The sequence below is a fragment of the Suncus etruscus genome, chromosome 19, assembly GCF_024139225.1.
Source record: "Suncus etruscus isolate mSunEtr1 chromosome 19, mSunEtr1.pri.cur, whole genome shotgun sequence".
Taxonomy (NCBI): domain Eukaryota; kingdom Metazoa; phylum Chordata; class Mammalia; order Eulipotyphla; family Soricidae; genus Suncus; species Suncus etruscus.
In genome coordinates this window covers 13534635-13560433 of record NC_064866.1, presented here as the reverse complement: position 1 = coordinate 13560433, position 25799 = coordinate 13534635, and the positions used below count along the sequence as shown (strand labels likewise).

General features: G+C 42.4%; 1 protein-coding gene across 2 annotated transcripts in view; it reads right to left on the bottom strand.

Moving 5' to 3' along the window:
- Positions 1–23547, bottom strand: part of SLC44A3 (solute carrier family 44 member 3) — a 111916-nt gene extending 88369 nt beyond the window's left edge. Inside the window, exons 1-4 of one of the 2 annotated variants that reach the window (XM_049765765.1) lie at positions 23446–23547; positions 19932–20074; positions 15516–15649; positions 13865–13958 (exon numbers count right to left, since the gene is read on the bottom strand). In XM_049765765.1, the coding sequence (XP_049621722.1) occupies positions 13865–13958; positions 15516–15649; positions 19932–20074 (371 nt within the window). In that variant the 5' untranslated portion in view covers positions 23446–23547. Of the gene's footprint in view, positions 1–13864; positions 13967–15515; positions 15650–19931; positions 20075–23445 lie in introns of both variants that reach the window. The other variant, XM_049765766.1, reaches the window with a different exon arrangement.
- Between the last annotated feature and the right edge of the window lie 2252 nt (positions 23548–25799).

The window sequence follows — 25799 nt, the reverse complement described above, 5'->3', positions numbered from 1 at the left end:
TTTCTTTTTTCTCTCTCCTTCCTTCCTTCCTCCCTCCCTCCCTCCCTCCCTCCCTCCCTCCCTCCCTCCCTTCCTCCCTTCCTTCCTTCCTTCCTTCCTTCCTTCCTTCCTTCCTTCCTTCCTTCCTTCCTTCCTTCCTTCCTTCCTTCCTTCCTTCCCTTCCTTCCCTCCCTCCCTTCCTTCCTTCCTTCCCTCCCTTCCTTCCCTCCCTCCCTCCCTCCCTCCTTCCCTCCTTCCTTCCTTCCTTCCTTCCTTCCTTCCTTCCTTCCTTCCTTCCTTCCTTCCTTCCTTCCTTCCTTCCTTCCTTCCTTCCTTCCTTCCTTCCTTCCTTCCTTCCTTCCTTCCTTCCTTCCAAAATTTCCTTACAGATGTGGGTGATATGGGAGAAGAAAAAGAAATGTGCATTTAGGAGGGAACAGGGCTTCTTTGGAGTGGAAAAAAGGCAAGCAAAGAGATACAGAGATAGGTGTTCAAGATAGACCACAGATTTGAAAATAAAGACTTTTTTTTAAAAGTATATTTTTATGTAATCAGAAATTTAAATGGAAATTTGTAGCTGTGGTTCAATGATAGTAAAAAATGATATTCCAAAATCATAAATAAGCTCTCTCGGGTAGTGTCTACACAAAAAAAATAGTGGAAGAAAACTGGTTAAATATTTTTTAAGTCCCTCATTAACAGTGAAATAGAAATGGGTTGGAAATCAAATATGTTCCAATGTTTACAAAATTTATTTGAAACATTCAAAATTTTGAATAGTTTTGAAGTTATAGAAAAATTACAAAAGTGTGACAGAAGTCTAGTGTCCCTTTTACTCATTTTCCCTGCTAACATCTTATATAAAAACTACAGCACATTTATGCAAACACAGAGATTAATGATGGCATTATAGTTTCAGCTAGTCTTTATTTATTGTTTTATTGTTGTTGTTGTCTTTGTTGTTTTTGCTTTTTGGGCCACACCTGGTGATACTCAGGGATTACTCCTCACTATGCACTCAGAAATTGCTTCTGGCTTGGGGGACCATATGGGACATTGGAGGTTTAAACTGACTAGGTTTGATCTGTTCTAAGTTACCCATGTGCAAGGCAAATGCCCTATTGCTCTGACAAATTCTTAGTTTTTCAGCATTCCTCCTGTTTGAGATATTTTTTTTTCCAGATACTTAGGTCAGCTTCTTTTCTCAGACTCTTCAGGGAGGCTACTTTAGACATCTGTAATGTCTAGTCAGTCATTTACCTGGTTTATGTTCTGTTTAGAGATTTCCTGATACTTTGCTTTTATTTATTGGGGTACAGTAAAGTTTGCTCTTTCTAGTGCATAATTAAATAGGAAGCAGTTCTGAAAAGGTGAGTGTATACATGTGTGTGTGTGCATGTGTGCGTGTGTGTGTGTGTGTGTGTGTGTGTGTGTGTGTGTGCAGAGAGAGAGAAAGTGATTAATAACCATGTGAGTTCACTTCTGATCTCATTTCTGTCCCCAATAATGAGAAATATTACTCCTGAGTCAGAAGAGTTCTATAAAAAATTATTGCCATTGAATAAATCCAGAGAGAAAAACAAAAGTAGAATTGCTGTCTGATTATATCTCATAGGTCATGTTTGTTCAATGTAACAGCTACATAAACAAATACCTATATTTATATAATCAAAGATATAGCTATAAATTTATTTATTTATTTTTGGAGGGACACTTAGGACATTAGTGATGGGAATGTTGCACTGGTGAAAGGTCTTTTTTAAAAAATTAATAAAATATATATAAATTTATCTAACATTTATACACATAAACATAAGTCACTAAAACACCTTTATTTATTTATTATTATTAGTGGTAGAGATTTTATTTATTTATTTATTTGTTTGTTTGTTTGTTTGGGGGCCATACCTGGAGGTGCTTAGTTTACTCCTGGATCTGCATTCAGAAACCTCTCCTGGCAGACTTGGGGGACCATATGGAGTGCTGGGGATCAAACCCAGACCTGTCCCAGGTCAGCCGCATGCAAGGCTAATGCCCTACCTGCTGTGTAAACACTTCAGTCCCAGAAATGTTTTCCTTTTAAAGCAAAAGAGTACACTGCATACAACTATAGTTAGCTTTTTGTTGTTGTCTGTTTTGTTTTGTTTTGGGGCCATATCCAGTTGTGCTCAGGGGTCACTCTTGACTTTACATTCAGGAATTACTCCTGACAGGCTCAGAGAAACCACATGAGATGCCGGGGATCAAATCTAGGTTGGCCATGTGCAAGACAAATGCACACATACCTGTTGTACTATCTCTCTGGCCCTAATTCAAGTTTGCTTAAAAATAACTTAATCTATTTCACATATCTGTTCAGTTGAGATAAAGGATTCCTCTTGTTTTTACAGGGGCAACTTCAAATATAGGGAATATAAACATCTTTAACACTGTTATGACTTTTGATACATATTGATATTCTGTACTGTCTTGGATTTTTTTCTGGACACCTAACATCTTTCATTGGTCTTTTCATGTACAAACTAGCATCACAATTTTTTTTTTTTGGTTTTTCGAGCCACACCCGTTTGATGCTCAGGGGTTACTCCTGGCTAAGTGCTCAGAAACTGCCCCTGGCTTGACTTGGGGGGACCATATGGAATGCGTGGGGGGGTGGGGGGATCGAACCTCAGTCCTTCCTTGGCTAGTGCTTGCAAGGCAGACACCTTACCTCTAGTGCCACCTCGCCGGCCCCAAATCACAACATTTTTAATGAAATTTATTTTATTATAGTTTAGGTATAGTTTAGTTAACATTTATATCAATGTGCAAAGTTACTACACTCTGCTAACACCAAAGTGCCCAATACTACCCCACCAGTGTCCATATGTAACATAAAATATTTGAATTATTAAACTTTATCATGTCTGGTGATGGGAATGTTGCACTGGTGAAGGGGGATGTTCTTCACATGACTGAAACCAAAGTACAATCATATTTGTAATTAAGGTGTTTAAATAAAGATATTAAAAAAAAGTAAACAGACACAATGCTAGTCAGTATGTGTATTTCCTAGTAAAGCTAAGATCAAGTAAAATATAATTTTAATTATATATATATATATTTTTTTTTTTTTTTGTGGTTTTTGGGTCACACCCGGCAGTGCTCAGGGGTTATTCCTGGCTCCAGGCTCAGAAATTGCTCCTGGCAGGCACGGGAGGACCATATATGGGACGCCGGGATTCGAACCGATGACCTCCTGCATGAGAGGCAAACGCCTTACCTCCATGCTATCTCTCCGGCCCCTTTAATTATATTTTTATATATTTATATATTTTATATATTAATTATTTAATTTAATTATTAATTTATATTATATATTATATATATATATATATGCTGCAACAAAGTGCGGCTACTGTTAAATTCTTTTTTTGGGAGGGGGTCACACGCGGCAGCTCTCAGGGGTCACTCCTGGCTCTAAGCTCAGAATCGCTCCTGGCAGGCACCATATGGGACACCGGGATTCGAACCAACCACCTTTGGTCCTGGATCGGCTGCTTGCAAGGCAAATGCCACTGTGCTATCTCTCCGGGCCCAAACTACTGCTAACTTCTTATAAGTGAATTTCTAATTGTGAATATCAAGTCATTGGTTTCTTCCCTGGCTTCTGAATAAAATTATTTATGCACTGAAAAAAAAAAAGTGGTAGGACTGGTCTCCTTTGTTTTTCTGTATCATATTTCCTTTTGCTAAGCTCTTTAAATTTTGTTTTGGAGCCATACATGTTGATATTCAAGAACTACTTCTTCTCTGTGCTTTGGGATAGTTTTCAGTAGTTGCTTAGGGGTCCATGCAGTGACAGGAAATGAACCTAGGCCTCTTGCATGCAAATAATGAGTTTCACTCATTGAGGTATCTGGTTCTAATCTATCTTTTTATTTTTAATTTCTTATAAACCATGAACTATCCTAGTCTCATTAATAATAAAATATGTTGCTATTTTCATTACAATCATGTCACAATTATAGGTAGGGGAAAAAAGATATCTTTAAAATGTTAATTTAAATTTATGTGCACAGGAAGCCATTATTAATACCATTGTAAACTGCAAACTCTCAGTCAAAATAAAAAACAACAACATTGGGGCTGGAGAGATAGCATGGAGGTAAGGCGTTTGCCTTTCATGCAAGAGGTCATCGGTTCGAATCCCAGCGTCCCATATGGTCCCCCGTGCCTGCCAGGAGCAATTTCTGAGCATGGAGCCAGGAGTAACCCCTGAGCACTGCCGGGTGTGACCCAAAAACCACAAAAAAAAAAAAAAAAAAAAAAAAAAAAAAACAACAACATTGTGGGGCTGGAGAAATAGCATGAAGGTAGGGTGTTTGCCTTGCATGCAGAAGGACAGTGGTTCGAATCCCGGCATCTCACATAGTTCCGAGCCTGCCAGGAGCAATTTCAGAGTATAGAGCCAGGAGTAACCCCTGAGTGTTGCCAGGTGTGACCCAAAAACCAAAACAACAATAGCAACAACAACATTAAATTGTATTATCAAGAACACCGTCTATTTTGTTAAAATTTAACCTCTGGATCATCCTAAGTTTTCTTCCTGTGTTTCTCCCCCCCCCCCCCATTTCTTGTTAAATTTGTTGCCAGGCACATTTGTGGTTTTGTGTTTATTTTTTCTTGTGATAGAAGTCTTAGAAAAACATATAAATACGACAACTTTCATTCTACTCATGTTGTTCCCTGCCGCCTAAATAAATAAGTTCTTTTAACATTTACAGACTTTATGCTCAGCAAAGTTATTTTACCTCTGGCATTCAAAATCTTAGAACTTTATTCACTTTTTGTTACTAAACATATTAATAACATAGTCATTCAAGATAGTTTTTGTTGTTGTTGGTTTGTTTGTTTGTTTTGGGGTAACACCCAGCAGTGTTCAGGGGCTACTCCTGGCTCTACACTTAGGAATCATTCCTGGCAGTGTTCAAGAATTGAACACAGAATGGCTGCATTGCAAGAAAAGCACCCTCCCTGCTGTACTATAGATCCAGTTCTCAGAATTGTTTTTGAAAGCAAGTGTTAGTGTTTTTTTTCTATTGTGCTTATGATAGAATATGATTTTATATAGATATCATAAAATTTCATTTGTTTTCTTTGAAGTTTCCATAAGTCCTTAATTTTGTCAACATAGTTTTTTCACAATGCCTTTTTTGTTTGGTTTGTTTTGGGGTCATACTTGGAGGCACACAAGGGTGACCCTGGTTCTGTGCTCAGAAATTACTCCAGACATGTTCGGGGGACCACCTGGGATGGCAGGAATTGAACCCAGGTCAGCCGCATGCAAGGCAAATGCCCTACCTGCTGTGCTATCATTCTGACCCCTCACAATGTTTTTTTGGGGGGTCACACCCAGCAGTGCTCATGGGTTACTCCTGGCTCTGTGCTCAGAAATCACTCCTGGCAGGGTCGGGGGACCATATGGGATGCCAGAATTTGGCCCACCTTCCATCCTGGGTTGGCTTTGTGCAAGGCAAAGGCCTTACCACTCTGCTATCTCTCTGTCCCTACACTTTTTTTAAAATATTATTTTAGACACTGTAATTTATAACTGTTAATGGTGTGGTTTAGCCTTTTGAAATATAATATGGATACTCCTCAAAAACCCCAAGATTTGAGCTTCCATATAACTCAATAATTCACTTCTTGACATCTGTCCCAAGAATTATTTTAAAACTCTATTTAGAAAAGAATATCTCCTCTCCTGCATTCATTGCAGCACTGTTTACATAGCCAAAGTCTGGAAACAATCCATAATGATACTTTTTAGGTATTTAAGACTCTGGGCTGCTCATACCCATATGTAGTCTCAGGGTGACAGAGAGATATAGGTAAAATAGATACAGTGATTAATATGCACCCCCACCTGCAAACCTGGGGTGTGGCTGATCAGCTTTTCTTTCTCCTTTGCATGTCATTAGTGGAAACTTGGTATGTGTCTTTTGGCCCCCAAAATATGATTTCTTTTTGAGTCACACTAGTAATAATCAGGACTTGCTTCTTGCTCTGTGCTCAGGAATTATTCCTGGAGGACTTGAGAAACTATCAGGGTATCAAACCTGGGTTGGCTGTGGGCCAGGAAAGCACCCTACCAACTCTACTATCTCTCTGCTTCTACAAAATATTATTTCTTTTGGGGCCGGAGAGATAGCATGGAGGTAAGGCATTTGCTTTGCATGCAGAAGGATGGTGGTTCGAATCCCAACATCCCATATTGTCCCCTGAGCCTGCTAGGAGTGATTTCTGAGTGTAGAGCCAGGAATAACCTCTGAGCGCTGCCGGGTGTGACCCAAAAACCAAATATATCTTCCCCCCCGCCACAGCAGTCACATGGGAGCTAGAACAGAAATGCATGAAAAGGAAATGAGTCTAGCATTTTTAGATTTTAATACATAACACTAAAAATACTACACTATATTGAATACCAGAGGGAAAATTGAAGACAAAAGGGGAAAATACACTTGCTTGCTATTTTCTGCAGTGTAGTTTTGCTGCCCTTAAAAGCTCATTCTTAGGCACAGACAAGCCCTCTAGATATCAGCCAGTGCTCTAAAAGGATATATGCTATCCCTCATGTGATCCATAAGGAAGAAGAAATGATTTAGTCAAGAAAAAGCAGTTAGAAAATGTTCTTTGGCCCTAAAGCCACACTTCTCATGTTTTCAAACTTTTTGCTCTTGGCACCGATCTTCCAGAATGAATATGATCATTTCCATCTTAAAACAAACACTGGTTTGTGTAGAAAAAGGAAATGGAGCCCTCGAGGCTATTTCTATCTGCCTTTCTCCTTCCAAGAAGGGCCAGTCAATCCACAGTTCTGTTTTTGCTTGAAAATTTAGTATAAGAAAGATCTCCAGCCACGGGGGGGGGGGGGGGGGGGGGGGGGGGGGGGGGGGGGGGGGGGGGGGGGGGGGGGGGGGGGGGGGGGGGGGGGGGGGGGGGGAGGGGGGGGAAGGACCAGGAGCCCTGCGGACACGTGGTATATAGGGCATGTCTCTCAACTCAGTGAAGTAAAGATGGTTGTGTGCCAGTTAAAAGAAAACCCATGAAGCCTGTAGAGTTTGTTTTGGATTATGAAACAAATATGGACTGTCTGCTTTTGAATGCCAGCTTTTCTTCTGCTGATTGCACATACAACTTGACCTGTCTGCATCGGTTTTCTCAGCTGTAAAATAGGAATGGAAAAAAAAAAAAGGCTATTGCATAAAGGTTCTGTGAGGTTCAAGAGGTGGATGAATCCATGTCAAGGGCTTAGAAAAGCATCTGCATAGTATCAAAAGCTCAGTAAATGGGGGCCGGAGAGATAGCATGGAGGTAGGGCGTTTGCCTTTCATGCAGGAGGTCATTGGTTTGAATCCCGGCGCCCCATATGGTCCCCCGTACCTGCCAGGAGCAATTTCTGAGCCTGGAGCCAGGAATAACCCCTGAGCACTGCCGGGTGTGACCCAAAAACCAAAAAAAAAAAAAAAAAAAAAAGCTCAGTAAATGTTTGCTTTCAGCAGCAGCAACAAGATACAGGTTTCTAGTGAAATTGCGATTGCCTCTTCATTTATAGCAAGAATTTTCTGTACTCTGGTCATAATAACCCCCAAGATTTTCATTCTCTCTCCTTTCTTTCCACAAGCTCAGCTACAAATAGAGATCTTTAACAAAATCTTCTAATACAACATATCCTCACTAATATATGGAATTTATTTGTTTGTTTTTGGGTCACACCCAGCAGTGCTCAGGGGCTACTCCTGGCTCTACGCTCAGAAATCGCCTCCAGCAGGTTCGGGGGGAGGGGGGGGGGGACCATATGGGATGACAGGATTCAAACAACCATCCTTCTGCATGCAAGGCAGGCTATCTCTCGGGCCCCAATATATAGAATTTATAATAGTCATTTTAATAGAAACAGAGACTAGAAGAGATGTTCAGGGATGGTTGTGAAATAGGGATAGAAAAGGAGGAAATGAGTTGATTTAGATCAAAAAAGGTATAAAGTTAAAAATATTCTCCTGGAGTTTGGGGCTGAATAGCTCAATGGGCTGCTACTGATTCTAGGCACCACATGATTTCTTAAGCACCACAGAGAGTAGCCTGTACCACCAGGTGTGGCCCCCAAACAAAAAATTCTTCTTTTTTCTTTTGTCTTTTTTTTTAAATAATATCTTTATTTATACACCTTGATTACAAACATGATTGTGGTTGGGTTTCAGTCATGTAAAGAACACCCCCCCCCCCCTTCACTGGTGCAACATTCCCACCACCAATGTCCCAAATCTCCCTCCTCCCCACCCCACCTCTGCCTGTACTCTAGACAGGCTTCCTACTTCCCTCATTCATTCACATTGTTTTGATAGTTCTCAGTGTAGTTATTTCTCTAGCTGCACTCACCACTCTTTGTGGTGAGCTTCATGAAGTGAGCTGGAACTTCCAGCCCTTTTCTTTTATAACAAAGAATTCTTTAAGTTTTTTTTTGTTTCGTTTGTTTTTGAGTCACACTTGGCGTCCTGGAATGACTGTGTGCAAAGCAAATGCCCTCCCACTGTGCTATTTTTCTGGCCCCTTATTTAAGTGTTAAATAATCATTTTAACCCTACTAAAGCATTGAAATTATACTTTGGGTAACTTATATTTCATGGGGATATATTTATATTTTATTTTATTTTTTACTAGAAGAATTAAAAGGGACTGGAAAATAGTATAGCTGATAAGGCACTTGTCTAACACACATCTTGGCATCCCATATGGTCCCCTGAACCCATCAAGAGTGATCCCTGAATGCAGAGCTATGATTAAATCCTTAGCAACCCTGAGTGTGGTCCTCAAACAAAACACAAAACAAATAAACAAAAACAAGTTTGAAAAATAAGATATTGAAGGGGCTGGAGTGGTGGCACTAGAGATAAGGCATCTGCCTTGTAAGTGCTAGCCTAGGATGGACCGTGGTTTGATCCCCTGGTGTCCCATATGGTTCCCTCAAGCCAGGAGCGATTTCTGAGCGCATAGCTAGGAGCAACCCCTGAGCATTAAATGGGTGTGGCCCCCCAAAACCATACAACCAAAACCAAAAAAAAAAAAGAAAGAAAGAAAAAGAAAAAGATATGGTAAAAAATGGAATAGGTACTCTTCACTACAAATATTTTTCCTCCTATAATTTTTTTAGCATAAAGTAATTATTTTGAGGGCTGGATCTATAGCACAGAAGTAAGGTGTTTGCCTTGCACGGGCCAACACAGGATAGACCACGGTTCGAATCCCAGCATTCCATATTGTCCCCTGAGTTTGCCAGGAGCGACTTCTGAGTGAAGAGCCAGGAGTAACCCCCTGAGGTACAGGTATGACCCAAAAACAAACAAACAAAAAGTTACTTTTTGAAGAATGCCGTAGAATGGTTAATTAAATTATTTCTAATTCATATTCAATTTAAATCAATACTTCATTTATTTTATTTATATTTTTGTTTCTTGTGTTTTGTTTTTTTGGGTCATACCCGGCAGCGCTCAGGGGTTACTCCTGGCTCTAAGCTCAGAAATTGTTCCTGGCAGGCTCAGGGGACCATATGGGATGCTGAAATTTGAACCACCATCCTTCTGCATGCAAGGCAAACACCCTATCTCCATGCTACATTTTTTCTGATTTTTTTGTTATTCCTTTTTTTTTTAAACTTTATTTATTTATTGGGTTTTGGGCCCTACCCAGCAGTGCTCAGGGGTTATTACTGGCTCTGCACTCAAAAATCACCCCAGGCAGGCTGGGGAAACATATGGGATGCTGAGAATTAAACTGGGCCCTCCTGGGCAGGCTGCATGCAAGAACAAATGCCCTACCACTGTGCTATCTGTCTGGCCTCATACTTCATTTATTTTTAGAGCACCTACTATTTGGGAATCTTTGTTAGCTGACTAATAAATTAAGTACCTAAAAAAAGTAAAATAACAGAGCTAGTTGTATGCACAATAACTATTTTATAAAAGTACTCATTTGGTAATAATTCATTCTATTTTTCACTAGCAATAGTGTCACTGAATCGATTGGCCAGCAACCACATTGCAACTAATTCTTCCTCTCCTTCCCCTGGATGCCTGTAGAATTGAGGGTCCCAATATTATAGGCTTTCCCTATACCTCTTTTTTTTTTTTTTTTTTTTTTTTTTTTTTTTTTTTGATTTTTGGGCCACACCCGGTAACGCTCAGGGGTTACTCCTGGCTATGCGCTCAGAAGTTGCTCCTGGCTTGGGGGACCATATGGGACGCCGGGGGATCGAACCGCGGTCCGTCTCCTAGGCTAGCACAGGTAAGGCAGGCACCTTACCTCCAGCGCCACCGCCCGGCCCCTCCTATACCTCTTTTTATGCTTTTCATAATCTCCAGGAGAGCGACAAACATGTAGCAAGTACTCAATTGCGTTTGCTGATGCATACAGCAGTTAGGGAGCTTGCGTTGCAGGCTGCTGATCAGGTTTGATCACCAACATCACATATGGTCCCCTGAGCCCTACCAGGAGTGAACCCTGAATGCACAGTCAAAAATAAGCCCTGAATACCTCTGTGTCTGGCTCCTGTAAAGGCAAAATCAAACCAACTAAAAAGCTAAATAGAATATATCCTATGTATGTAAATAATGAGCAGTAAGGGTAACCTTGCTCTGTGAGGCTTCCTTTTCTATAGCACCAATACATGTATGTACAGAGGCATGCATATGCTGGAACTGAAATGCCATATATTTCTTACCGTTCATCCCACACTAAGTGACAAGAGACTGATAAACATACAACTAAACAGTTGGCACTATGCCCTGCTCTACTGAAAGTATCATTATTTCTTGGAGATTTTGCACAGAGGTCTTATTAACTATGAACAAACAATTTTTCAAAGAACGTTAATGCAAATTAATTCCAAGTTATCCTTTAGTATGACTCAACATCCCAACTATGGCAACAATGATTGCATTCCCACCTTAACCATCTCAAAGACCTAAATGTGAGCAAGACAACCATTTCTTTAGCATTTACAAAGACTGACAGCTGCCTCCATAGACCCTGTAAAGGCTTCTTTTGATAGGGATGAATAAAAGCTTGACTAAGATCCTGAAGATAGTTAATAAAGTGAAGTCTTTTTTGTTTGTTTGTTTGTTTGTTTTGGGGTCACACCTGGCAGAGTTCAGGGGTTACTCCTGGATCTGCACTCAGAAGTCACTCCTGGCAGGCTTGGGGGACAATATGGGATTTCAGGATCTGAACCACCATTTGTCCTGGCTCAGGTGTCTGCAAGGCAAATGCCCTACTTCTGTGCTATCTCTTTGGCCCTTAAAGTAGAGTCTTTTTTTTTTTTGGTTTTTGGGCCACACCCGGCGGTGCTCAGGGCTGTCTGGCTGTCTGCTCAGAAATAGCTCCTGGCAGGCACGGGGGACCATATGGGACACCGGGATTCGAACCAACCACCTTTGGTCCTGGATCGGCTGCTTGCAAGGCAAACGCCGCTGTGCTATCTCTCCGGGCCTTAAAGTAGAGTCTTAATGAGCAAAGAAGGTCAGTTTTGGGTGATGGAGTATATATAATAATATATTACATATAATATCTATCTATCTATCATCTATCTATCTGTCTGTCTGTCTATCTATCTATCTATCTATCTATCTATCTATCTATCTATCTATCTATCATCTATCAATCACCAGGATCACCAGAGATACAGGATTCCCCCTTGTCCTTGTCCCGACCCCCTAGTTTGCATCTATCTATCATCTATCAATCAATTATCCATCCATCCGTCTGTCCATCTGTCTATCTCTCTATCTATCTCTCTATCTATCTCTCTATCTCTATCTATCTATCTATCTATCTATCTATCTATCTATCTATCTATCTATCTATCTATCTATCTATCTATCTATCTATCTATCTATCTATCTATCTATCATCTAATCTATCTAGTTTCCTGAGCCAACAAGGAGTAATTCTTGTGTGCAGAGCCAGGTGTAACCCCTGAGCACTGCTGAGTATGACCCCAAACAAAAACAAAACAACAGAAAGGAGGTCTTGTTTTCTGATCTCATAGAAAAGATGTGATCGGGGCCGGCGAGGTGGCGCTAGAGGTAAGGTGTCTGCCTTGCAAGCGCTAGCCAAGGAAAGGACCACGGTTCGATCCCCCGGTGTCCCATATGGTCCCCCCAAGCTAGGGGCAATTTCTGAGCACTAAGCCAGGAGTAACCCCTGAGCATCTAATGGGTGTGGCCCAAAAAACAAAAAAAAGAAAAGAAAAGAAAAGAAAAGATGTGATCACTTGGCCTTGCTCACCTAGATCAATTTCTGATATGTGTGTGTGTGTGTGTGCGTGCGTGTGTGTGTGTGTGTGTGTGTGTGTGTGTGTGTGTGTGTGTGTGTGTGTAAGAGGTGGGTCTCCCATACAGTCCTCGGGATGCCCATGTGCTCCTTCTGGAAATTCTCAGGTCAATGTAAGAGCCTGTGAGTGCAGGTTCACTACCTTGTGGTGCTTGGTAATCTTTAGCGTCATGTCAATGATGCTCAAGGGACCAGGTGGTGCCAGGGATCAAATTGGAAAGGCTTCATAGGCCTTTCCTTAACCCTGTACTATCTCTTCTGCATTTCAGTCAGTTTCTTTCTCTCTTTCTTTCTTCTTTCTTTCTTTCTTTCTTTCTTTCTTTCTTTCTTTCTTTCTTTCTTTCTTTCTTTCTTTCTTTCTTTCTTTCTTTCTTTCTTTCTTTCTTCTTTCTTTCTTTCTTTCTTTCTTTCTTTCTTTCTTTCTTTCTTTCTTTCTTTCTTTCTTCCTTCCTTCCTTCCTTCCTTCCTTCCTTCCTTCCTTCCTTCCTTCCTTCCTTCCTTCCTTTCTTTCTTTCTTTCTTTCTTTCTTTCTTTCTTTCTTTCTTTCTTTCTTTCTTTCTTTCTTTCTTTCTTTCTTTCTCTTTCTTTTGTCTTTCTTTCTTTCCTTCTTTCTTCCTTCCTCCCTCCCTCCCTTCCTCCCTCCCTCCTTCCTTCCTTCCCTCCCTCCTTCCTCTCTCCCTCCCTCTCTCCTTCCTTCCTTCCCTCCTTCCTTCCCTCCCTCCCTCCTCCCTCCCTCCCTCCCTCCCTCCCTCCCTCCCTCCCTCCCTTCCTTCCTCCCTTCCTTCCTTCCTTCCTTCCTTCCTTCCTTCCTTCCTTCCTTCCTTCCTTCCTTCCTTCCTTCCTTCCTTCCTTCCTTCCTTCCTTCCTTCCTTCCTTCCTTCCTTCCTTCCTTCCTTGGTGTTTGAGTCATGCCCAGCAGTGCTCAGGGGTTACTCCTGGCTCTATGCTCAGAAATCAGTCCTGGCAGGCTCGGGGGACCATATGGGATGCTGGGATTTGAAGCAATGTCCTTTTGCATGCAAGGCAAATGCCTTATCTCCATGCTATCTCTGGCTTGGGGGACCATATGGGATGCTGGGATTTGAAGCAACGTCCTTCTGCATGCAAGGCAAATGCCTTACCTCCATGCTATCTCTCTGGCCCCCTAGAGCTATTTAAAACAAAATTAGCATTCTGAGTCACTATATTAAAAAAGACAAAAGTAAATGTTCATATAAGGCAATAAATAGTTGAAGTAGAAATATGTACATAGACTATTTTTATAAAACTACCCATTGGTAATAAGTTATTCTACTTTTCACTAATAATGTTGCCACTTAATTCATTGCTCAGCAAGCATATTGCAAATAATTTTTCCTCATCTTCATCTGCATTCTTATAGATTTGAGGATCCCAAAATCATAGGCTCTCTTCATACCTCTTTTTAGGTATAATATCCAGGAGACTGACAGACGTACAAAGTATGCAGTAACTTTTGCTCATGAATAAGTAAAAATGGTGGAAAATTTTTTTTTACCTTGGAGGAACTGGTAGTCTGGGACACAGAGAGTCAGCATTTGGATTCTGAGTATAGTTGAAGGATTCCAAATTATAAACACATAGGAAAGACCCTGAAAGCAGAAGACACACAGATTCAGAAATAATGGTCATTTTACTGAGCAAGGAAAGAAACAGAAAAACTGCCTTAGCCTGAGAAATGTGTTGTACATGACCTTAACTCACAATAAAAAAAATACATGAGGCCAGAGAATTAGTACATGTGGCTTACATGTGGCTGACCTAAATTTAACCCCCCAAGTCTTATCAGAAGTATTCTCTGGACACGTAACCAGAAGTAAGCCTTAAATCTCTGAATACTGATGCCTGTGCCCTCACTCCCAAACATAACAAGACATAAAACCAAAACACAACCTGAGGTCAAGTAAAGTCCTCTCTTACTCTGTCTCCCAAACCTCAAATCAAACCTGTTATGGGTCTAGACAGTGACAGTACAGTGAGCAAAGTGTTTGCCTCACTCATGACAAACCCAGGTTTGATCCCTGGCACCCCACATGGTAACCTGAGCACTGCCAAGAGTAATTCTAGAGTAAAAAGCCAGGAGTAACCCTGAGCACTGAAGATGTGGTCCCCACAGAAATACCAAAGCCCTAAAATAAACAAACAAAAACAAAACAAAAAGAAATCTTAAACCTGAATTGGAATGAAAATTATTTGAATTTTGTGTGTGGTGTTTATTACAGAAGCTTGACATTTTTCACTGAAAATTGTCACTTGAAAATCATCTGTAAAAATCTGACACACTGCCACAGAAATATGACTGTGTTCCAATAAAACTTTATTAAAGAGGTTGGTATGGTACTACAGTGTGTAGGGTGTTTGACTTGTATGTAGCCAGTCTGGATTCAATCTCCGGCACCCCATATGGTCTCTGAACACCCAAACAAAAATCTGACACACTGTTCTGCAAACAGATGGTTGGCAAGGCCATGGATGTAAAAGGTTGAATATCATATAATCATTATCACATAAATATAAAAAGCAGGCTCAGAACAAGGTACTATTGGTATAATTTAATGACTAGCCTATTGATTAGTGGTAATATCCATGGGCTCTAATATTTGAATTCTAAAACATACATCTCATACCAGGCTTGTGTATGCCCAACTGCATGGGGCTCTCTGACCACCTGTGACTGCCCCTGAGCCCTAAATTATTTTTTTTCCAAAAATTTTTGGGTCATAACCTGCGATGCTCATGGGTCACTCCTGGCTTGCGCTCAGAAATAGCTCCTGGCAGGCTCGGGGGACCATATAGGATGCTGAGATTCAAACCACCATCCATCCTGGATCAGCTGCGTGCAAGGCAAACTCCCTACTGCTGTAATATCTCTTTGGCCCTGTTCACTACATCCTTTAACTCTATCTCTATGCCTTCTCTTGAAGACCACATTCCATCCGGGAGCGTAGAATAGTTAGGGTTTAGGATAAATACCAAGAAATGAAATTACACTGAAGGAGCTCAAGAGAATATGCTTATGGCCTTTTTCACAAAAGAAGTGACACCCATAGGAATATAAAAGCCTGTGTCCTATCTGCATTCTCATCTTGGTCTACCTGGGTGACCCCCAGGTATTTTCCAGCCTCAGAGGAAAAGCCCCGAACACCTACCACTGCTGTTTGCAAAGAGCTGGATCTCTTCCAGGGTGTTGAGTTGCTCTTCCGGACAACTGGCTACACAGAGGATGATAGAGCTGATCCCATCATGAATGTCCAGGTTACACGAATTTAGAAAGAACACATGTCTAGGAGACAGGAAACAAAAAAACTGTCTCAGAGCATTTCATTGGGCTAACTATCCATTTGTACAATATCTGAGTGAAAGAAGGGGCTGAGATTGGCTCCATGGTAGAGCACTTGCTTTACACGTTTGATGCACTGGGTTCAAAGTTGGCCCTGAGAGCCAGAGCAATAGTACAAGGGCGCCATCTTGGTTTGATTCCTGGCATCCCATATAACCCCCTTTACACCACTAGCAGTGATTTCCTGAGTGCAGAGCCAGGAGTAATCTCTGAGCATCATTGGGTGTGGCTCAAAACAAAACCAAAAATCTGGCATTGAAGACAAAATATATATAAGAATAACAAAAGACAACTCTGTTTTTTTTTAATTATCAAATGCTCCTATATAATTAAATGTGAATATGCCCTCTCATGGATTATCTGTGGAACTGCACAGGTTAAAAGGAAAACTCAGACATTAGCCATCTTTTGCAGTATTTCCATCTTCCAAGGGACTGGACAAAGTCCACGAGGAAAAGGAGGGACTGAGTAAAGTGTCAATGAATAGCTAGACAGGGCCAGTGTAAACATTATTTAATAAAGGGGTCAGAGCAATAGCACAGCAGTAAGGCATTTGTATTGTACATGGCCAACAAGGGACAGAACCCGGTTTGAATCCCCATATCCCACATGGTCCCCAGAGTCTGCCAGAAGCAAATTCTGAGCACAGAGCCAGGAGTAAGCCCTGAGTACCACCGGGTGTGACTAAAAAAATTTTAATAAAATCCACAGCACATTTTCCTCAGGAGTAGTGCTAAGATCATTTTCAGAGACTAGCAGAAGTGAAAAGTGGAAAGGAAGGAGACTAGGATGTCAAATGAAGCTTGTTTCTCTGAGGCCTCAGTGAGCACAAATGAGCATAGCAATTCCTTCCTGCTACAGCTACCCTGCCAGTGTGTGTGTGTGTGTGTGTGTGTGTGTGTGTGTTTGTGTGTGTGTGTGCGTGTGCGCACGCATTCACATGTGCATGCATCTCTGTGTGCTCACATGTATATGTGTCTGTGTCTGTATACATGTGTATGTAAATAGGAGTGTTAGAAAACATGAAGCTATTGCAGTTGTACATGGGTCAAGAGAGGCGGGCAGGTAGGCAGGTGGAAGAGGCATCCCCCTCTTCTGTAGGCACCCCTCAAGTGAAGGGTTTAGAAGAAGGGTCCTGGTCATTTCTTTTTTTCTCTGAGAAAGGGAGAAGGAGAAAAAGGAGGTGGGAGAACAAGTTTCCTGAGTTTGTGATAAATATGCAGCATAATTTATTTTAAATATTTAAAAATATTTATTTATTTATTTATTTTATTTTATTTTGGTTTTTGGGCCACACCCGGCGGTGCTCAGGGGTCACTCCTGGCTGTCTGCTCAAAAATAGCTCCTGGCAGGCACGGGGGACCATATGGGACACCGGGATTTGAACCAACCACCTTTGGTCCTGGATCGGCTGCTTGCAAGGCAAACTCCGCTGTGCTATCTCTCCGGGCCCTTAAAAATATTTATATGCAACTGTAACTCTCTTTCTTGACCATTCCTACTCCCTTGTCCATGAAAGCTGCCCCGCTACTTTTTGTCTTCGAATTTGATGATTCAATGTATTGACCTCAAACAAGTGGAGTCCAACAATATTTTGGTTCTGGTTTCTGTGCCTGGGTTATTTATTTAGTATAGAATCTACAAAACAGGGGCCAGAGAGAGCACAGCAGTAGGGTGTTTGCCTTGCATGCGGCTGACTTGGGAGAGACCCGGTTTGATTCCCAGCATCGCATATGGTCCTTCAGCCTGCCAGGGGTGATTTTTGAGTGCAGAGCCAGGAGTAACCCTTGAGCGCCACTGGGTGTGATCCAAAAACAAAAACAAAAAGACTGTGTGGGGCCAGAGAGCTAGCACAGTGGTAGAGCGTTTGCTTTGCACATGACTGACCCAGGATGGACTGTAGTTTGATCCCTGGAATCAATATGGTCCTGTGAGCCTGCCAGAAGCGATTCTGAGCACAGAGCTAGGAGTAACCCCTGAGCACCAAAAAAACAAACCCCACCCAAAAAACAAGACTGTGTAAACCCTTAAGATTTTGTTCCTAGGAACTGCTTTTAATCAGGTCTCAAAATTAGGACCAAGAAGTCTCCATCTTAGAAAATCATGATCAGGGATTTCTTTTATCCCAGAAAATCCATCTCTCTTCTTTCTCCCTTTTTTGGTCTATATTTATATCGAGGGAAAAAATGCAACCCCATCATGTCATATTATCATGTCATATTTGAAGTGCAGACAAGGGAAATGGTGGGGCACAGAGTCTCAGAATTGCCAGTCAGGATTCAGAAATTTCCACCTAGAAGCACTATTGAGGATATTGACCAATACCTGAAACATTATGGATGATTGTGACACTATTTTTGTTCGTTTGTTTTTTTTTGGGGGGGGGGGTCACACCCGGCAGCGCTCAGAGGTTACTTCTGGCTCTATGCTCAGAAAATGGCCCCTAGCAGGCACAGAAGACCATATGGGATGCCAGGATTCAAACCACTACCCTTCTGCATGAAAGGCGTAAACATCTTACCTCCATGCTATCTCTCCAGCCCCTGTGACAACTATTTATTACACATTCGTTTCTGCTGAGTTTCATTAAATTTTTAAAACAACCTCGTGAGCCTAGTGCAATCAAAGCTTAGGTTCTATATGCTGCTCAAGTCACACAGTTGAAAACCAGCAGAGGCAAACTTTAAATTAAGAATTGACTATAGGGGCCCGGAGAGATAGCACAGCAGCGTTTGCCTTGCAAGCAGCCGATCCAGGACCAAAGGTGGTTGGTTCGAATTCCGGTGTCCCATATGGTCCCCTGTGCCTGCCTGGAGCTATTTCTGAGCAGACAGATAGGAGTAACCCCTGAGCACCGCCGGGTGTGACCCAAAAAAACTAAAAAAAAAAAAAAAAAGAATTGACTATAGGGCCGGAGAGATAGCATGGAGATAAGGCGTTTGCCTTGCATGCAGAAGGACAGTGGTTTGAATCCCAGAATCCCATATGGTCCCCTGAGTTTGCCAGGAGGGATTTCTGAGCTTAGAACCAGTAGTAACCCCTGAGCACTGCCGGCTGTGACCCAAAAACAAACAAACAAAAATTGACTATAAGGGTGAGTGATAGCACAGTGATAAGGCCTTGCACAAAGCTGACCCGGAATAAACCTGGGTTCGTTCTCCGGCATCCTATATGGTCCTCTGAGCTTTCCAGGAGTGATTTCTGAGCACCGCTGGGTGTGGGCCCCCCAAAACAAAACAATGAAAAAAATCTACCAAGAATTGACTATAAAATCTGTGTTCTGGGGCCAGAGAAATATCATCGGGGTTAAAGAACTTGCCTTGCATGTAGCTGATCCTGGTTTGGTCCCTGGCACCACATGGTTCCCTAAGCATTGCTGGGTACAACTTATAAGCATAGAGGTCCTCAGGTCACTGCTGGGGTGCCCCAGCTAATCGCTGGTATTGAAAGGATGACCAAACAGCACCGGGTCCTAAGGCCCTCACATTGAGCTTTTAGGCCCATTGGCTGTGAATCACTTGAGTGGTCATTAGAAGAGACTCTACATTCTTTGAGCACTGCTTGGAGTCACCCACCTCCCTAAAACCCATGCTCTAATGAAGATACATCTTCTAGATCTTTATTGGATGGGTGGGTGGCCACACACAGCTGTGTTCAAATCCCACTCTTGGCACTAATACTCAGAAATCACTCCTGGGGCTGGAGAGATAGCATGGAGGTAAGACGTTTGCCTTGTATGCAGAAGGTCGGTGGTTCGAATCCCTGCACCCCATGTGGTGCCCTGAGCCTGCCAGGAGCGATTTCTGAGCATAGAGCCAGGAGTAACCCCTGAGCACTGCTGGGTGTGACCCCCCAAAAAAATTACTCCTGACAGTGCTGGGACTAGGGGGTGGAAAGAATATCCAGGTAGACTGAATGCAAGGACAAATACCCTATCAAGCCCCCATCTCAAGTTGTGAATGGGTCACAGACCAATTGGTTTGTACACAATGGAATCTTCTGGGGTCCCTTTAAAGGTGTGTACCAGAGTCGGCGAATGGGTAACAGAGGCCACGAACTCCCTTTGACACTTAGGACCTTTTTAAACTTGGTGTCTTCTTAGTTCTCAGGATTTGTTAACATGGGGGATGTAGCAAATGGGGGGAGAATTTCTAGGCTCCACATGACTGAGAGAACATTTGGAAAAGAGCCCTGAAAAGTCTGTGAGACTTGCTTCAACACTTACTTTCTCAGGGTCATGTCTTGTCCCGAAAGAGGAGCGCCTTCTACAGGTGAGTTCTTCCTGCCACACACGTTGCCAAAGCTATCATAGCCGAAGAGGAGTCTTCCGGCTGACCCGGCCACCACCGAGTAGCCCATGAGGAACATCTAGCAAAATCCAGGTGGAGAGTGAGAACCTGGTCTAAGGGCTGAAATCCCCCTCTCCCAACCCTACAAATATGGATATACAATAGAATCCAAGGAGGAAATGAAAGATATACAACCAGTTCAGATGCTTCCATTCTAAGCACCGCTTTATGGTGTTAAAGAAGAGAAACTTGGGGAAATGCTAAAACAGTTCCTCTTTTGCTTTTTTTTTAAGGATGGAGCATAGAATAATTTTGAATCCTGAATTCCTATAAATAATAAAATAGTTCTCCAATTATTTTTAAACCATCAGAACTTTGCTCTAATTTCATTATTTTTGGTGTTTTTTTTTTAAGCCACACCCGGTGACGCTCAGGGGTTACTCCTGGCTATGTGCTCAGAAATTGCTCCTGGCTTGGGGGACCACATGGGATGCTGGGGACCAAACTCAGGTCTGTCCTGGGTCAGCCGCATGCAAGGCAAATGCCCTACTGCTGTGCTATTGCTCCAGCCCCAAGAAATAGTTTTTGTTTTGGGGCCACACCCAGCAGTGCTCAGGAGTTACTTCTGGCTCTGAGCTCAGAAGTCACTCCTGGCAGGCTTGCGGGATGATATGAAATGCCAGGAATTGAACCCGGGTTTGTCCCGGGTTGACTGCGTGCAAGCAAACACCCTACCACTATACCATCATTCCGGCTCCTGCTCTTATTTCAAACACACACACATACACATTCCATCACATAACTAGGTAAGACAGTATTTGTGCCTGCCAGGATTGGCAAGACTGTTAAGAAAGTTCCCCTCCATAGTTCTGGGGCTCCCCAACATGCAGTTCTGAAAAACGAGTAGCAGAAGGCAAGACAGAGGTCATAGGTGAGCTAAGGAGAGACAGACCAAAAGTTGAACCAGTTTGTACTATATGTATTCTGCAAATATAAACAAAGGCTGACACTGCATTAGCAACTAACCATTCCTGCTGGTAATTTTCATTCTCTGACCCCCAACTGCCTTTAATCAGCCCTTCTAACCTGTGGCAGCAGAAAATTCTTTCTAGCATGACCCTCCTAATCAGACACACCATCAGACAAGGATGCTGCATAGCAGAAGCAGAAACAAAACTTACTTAGGTTCTTTACAGTATCTGTGAGTTTAAGATTTAAGAAGATATACATGCCAGCCAGCTGAGAAAAGGCAGGCATTAGTCAAATTGAATGCAGCATAGAGAAGATGGACATCTTGAAGTCTTCAGGTTTATTTTGTTTTCTTTTTCCTAATTTTCTTTTTACTTTTATTTTATGAAGACAAAGATGCAAAGAGGACAAGGTGAAGTTACAGTGAGAAGACGATCACCCACAAACAGAATTCTCAGAAGAAATCCCCTGACTGACATCTCAATTTTGAACTTTCAGCCAAAAATTATTAATAAAATAAAACCCATGCACAATTGCTTTGTCCCTCAAGTCCCCAGATTGTAGTACATCATAACATTTCTTAGCAGTACACAAAGAAATCTAAAGTCACAAAATTTCTGTAACTCCTTTAACATTGAAGGCATAGTATATATATTTTGGCTTTTGGGCCACACCTGGTGATGCTCAGGGGTTACTCCTGGCTATGCTCTCAGAAGTCGCTCTGGCTTGGGGGACCATATGGGAAACCGGGGGATGGAACCTCGGTCCGTCCTAGGCTAGCGCTTGCAAGGCAGACACCTTACCTCTAGTGCCACCACACCAGTCCACATAGTATTTTTTTTTAAAGTTCCATGTACATACATATTAATTTAAGTTAACCTCAAAAGTTTAAGTGATAGACCTTGAGACTTCCTGATCTGAAGTATAATACTATTATATTAGTCTGCTTTTGACTTTTCAGGGAAAGTCATTTCAGAGCAATTTTCAGCCAGGTTTTTGCTGCCTCTCAGATGCTGTGTAACTCTTTAGGTTGTGATGGATCATTATTGGTAAAGACTTTCCCCAGATAATTGTTGGGCTGAGTGTTTGGTACTAATGTACTGGGTTTGAACCATGGAGGAAAGGCCATCTAGTAACATTCACAACCCATGGGCAAAGCTGCCAGTCCCAGACTAGGCAGCTGCTGCCAAAGGCTGGACAAAAGCAGAGTGAGGAAAAGCCAGCCATCTGGGAGAGCAGGCACTGGAGATTTCCTCTGCTATTAGGAGAGGGATTCTGGGACTATGTCTGGGACAGAATCTGTGACACATTAGGTGACACCCTCCAGCTCAATGGTCCATGGTGTCCCTTCTCACACTCATCCAAGTGGAAATGAGAAAGATTTCCCAGTGAAGAGACTTTTTCTACTTGGCAGGATGAGCCCATGTGACATATTTGGTCCATTTCTAATTTAATTCTTTTTTAAAAAAAATTTTGGGGGCACACCCGGCAGCCCTCAGAAGTTACTCCTGGCTCTACTGTCAGAAATTGTTCCTGGCAGGCTCAGGAGACCATATGGGATGCCAGGATTCAAACTACCGTCCTTCTGCATGCAAGGCAAATGCCCTACCTCACAAAGAGTGATGAGTTTAGTTGGATAAATAACTACATTTTGAACTGTCCTAATAATGAGAATGTATGAGGGAAATTGAGAACCTGTTTAGAGTACAGGCGGGGGTCGGGTGGGGAGGAGGGAGACTTGGGACATTGGTGATGGGAATGTTGCACTGGTGATGGGTGGTGTTAAGAAAAAAAATATTGTTATTCAATAATGGAATACAATGTATATACAATATATTATTATATACAATACATTGCATTATAAAAAAAAAAAAGAAGATTGTGAAGGAAAAAAAAAAAAAACTGGTACAGCCGGTGAAAGGTCCTGCGCCCACACATGTGTGCAATCCAAACTGGGAGAAAAGGCATGCTCCAGCTAAATAAGAGACCTTATCTGGAAGGATCCAGAACCCACGATAGCATAGTAAACCCAGATTTTTTATGCTTATTAGAAGTAAGAGTAATTTATTTCTAGGTTCCTTCAGGATTCCCCTTTGAAGAGGAACAGCAAACCCTGGAGGGACATTGCTTTGGGGGAGCAGGGCGTTGGAATGATCAACTTCCAGGTCACTAGAAAACTGGCAAGGATAAAGGAAGAAAAACAGGTTTGTGCAAGAGCAATTCTATTGCAAAGGGTGGGACTCAGTCATTCTTGGAGGCTTCCATTTGAGCTCGGCCTGCAGCAAGTAAGATTAATCTTCTAGTTTCACAGGAATTCCCAGCGGCCTGCAAGTGCCTCTCAAGAGCACAAACTTCAACCTGGTCAGCTGGGACTCTGCACACTAAGCCCTCTGAATGCCATTCACAGTTGGGGACACTTATTTTAAGCTACCTAGGCCCTATCACTTCCCTTTCTGGGGCCCCCCCCCCGCCCAAACTTACCAACCCCGTCCAAAAGAGAAAGAACAGGAATAACCAGGCTGGGTCTGTGCATTTTCTATAAAGCTGAGGTCGCCAAGCTCTTTGGCTGAGCTGTCTCTCTGCAGAAACCTTCCAGAAAAATAAAAAATACAAGAAGGGAGAATGGAGGAAAAAGATGAATAACCAGAAGGGTGTTCACTTGGGGGAAAAATAAATTTACTTCATGCAGTTTTTTGAAGAGTTAAATGCAACTTGGGGAACCTTGGAAGCACCTGCTATAAGGGCGAATGTGCAATTTCTAGCAAACACACCCTTACCTGGACACAGTCCCATGTTCTTGCTCCAGGGCTAACCCCTCTGTATTCTTTGCCCCCCAGCCACTGAGCAAGACCCCAAGTCCCTTGACCCCTCTAGTGTCTCTGGACCTGGTGACACCTGTCTTGAACTCGGTTGTTGGAGGAAACGAAAGCATGCCGAAGAGGAGGAGCCTTCCCCAGGGTCCCCACCCCGGGAGTCCCTTCCCAGGGGGACCAGGCGCTGAGGGCATTACCGATTGGGCGTCGAAGCTCTGCATCCTGCGGCTGGGCCTGAGCCCAGATTCAGGAGCCCAGCGCCACCCCACGGCCGCCCCCAAAATTGCGCACCGGGAGCTCTTGTCTCCAGGTTGCTCTGGGCCCGCCCATTTCCAAGGAGGAGGCACCGGGCACTTCCCTGCGCCCCGCCCCAAGCACCTGCGCCCAGGTGGTTCCCTGGAGCCCCCTTTCGGGGTCTGATGCACCAGCAGCTATATGGAAAACAATACTGAGATTCCTAAAATAAAAACAAACTGGAAATTGAACTCCCATATGATACAATTATTCCATTCCTAGGGATATATCCTGGGAACACAAAAATACAATACAAAAATCCCTTCCTCACACCTATATTTATTGCAGCATTATTTACAATAGCCAAAATGTCCAACAACAGATAAGTTGGCTAAAGAAACTGTGGTACATATACACAATGGAATATTATGCAGCCTACAGGAGAGATGAAGTCATGAAATTTTGCTATACATGGATGGACATGGAAACTATGATGATGAGTGAAATAAGTCAGAGGGAGAGAGATAGGCACAGGATAGTCTCATTCATCTGTGGGTTTTAAGAAAAATAAAAGACATTATTGTAATAATGCCCAGAGGCAACAGAAATGAGGGCTGGAAGAACCAGCTACAATGTGAAGCTCACCGCTCAGAGTGATGAGTGCAGGTAAAGAAATAACTACACGAACAACTATCATGACAATCTTGATGAGTGAGAGAAGTAGAATGCCTGTTTAAAATACAGGCAGAAGGTGGGGGAGGAGGGAGATAGAGGCATTGGTGGTGGGAATTTTGCACAGGTGAAGGGGGTGGTGTTCTTTATATGACTGAAACCCAACTACAATCGTATTTGTAATCAAGGTGTTTAAATAAAGATCTTAATTAAAAAATAATAAAGGAAGTCTTTGCCTGGGGATTTTCTCTGCAGAAAGCTTCCCGAAAACTGGCTCACTCAATTCTCCAAGTGGGGGGGATGAAACAGGGACAGGTTTGTTTATTTATTAATTTAAGTTAAAAATGTTTAATGTTCTTTGTGTTCCTCCTTCCTCACCTATCTGGTTACCCCAGTTTCAAAGAATACAGGAGCATTGTCTGACTTCGTAATTATAGGATTTATTCATTTATTTATTTATTGTTTATTTTGGGGCCAGACCTGGAGATGTCTGAGGATTACTCCTGGCTCTGTGCTCAGAAATCACTCCTGATGATATTAAGGAGACAATATTTATTTATTTTTTTGAATACACATCTTTATTTAAGAACCATGATTACAAACATTCTTATAGCTGGGTTTCAGTTATGTATATAAAAAAAGAACACCCCCCCCCACCTTCACCAGTGCAATACTCCCACCACTAATGCCTTCCATCTTTCTCGGGTTTAAATAGCCAGCAGGAAAGTAGTTCTAACTTTGTGCAGGGCTGAGTTCTGCAAGTACCAGGAGATTTTTGCAAGTAAAAGGTCAAACGCACAAACTTGCGGCTGCATAGACTACTGCAACTTCTAGCACCTAATTTCATTTACTGATTTCAAGACAAAAATAAAAAATTAAAAAGTTGTGCCTGAAAAACATCCACAGAGGGACAGCATTGTGGCCCCTCATGCCTGGCCTATAAGAGACCCTGGTTCGAGCCTCTGCATCATTTTCAGCATCATCCACAAGACAGAAACAACTGTCATTTCCAAGTCTGCAAATGCGGGAGACCATGGCAAAGGGAAGAAGCGATGTGATTCGGTCAAGAAAACACTGGTGGGTGAGCAGAAGCAGAGAGGAGCCAATTCTGAAGGA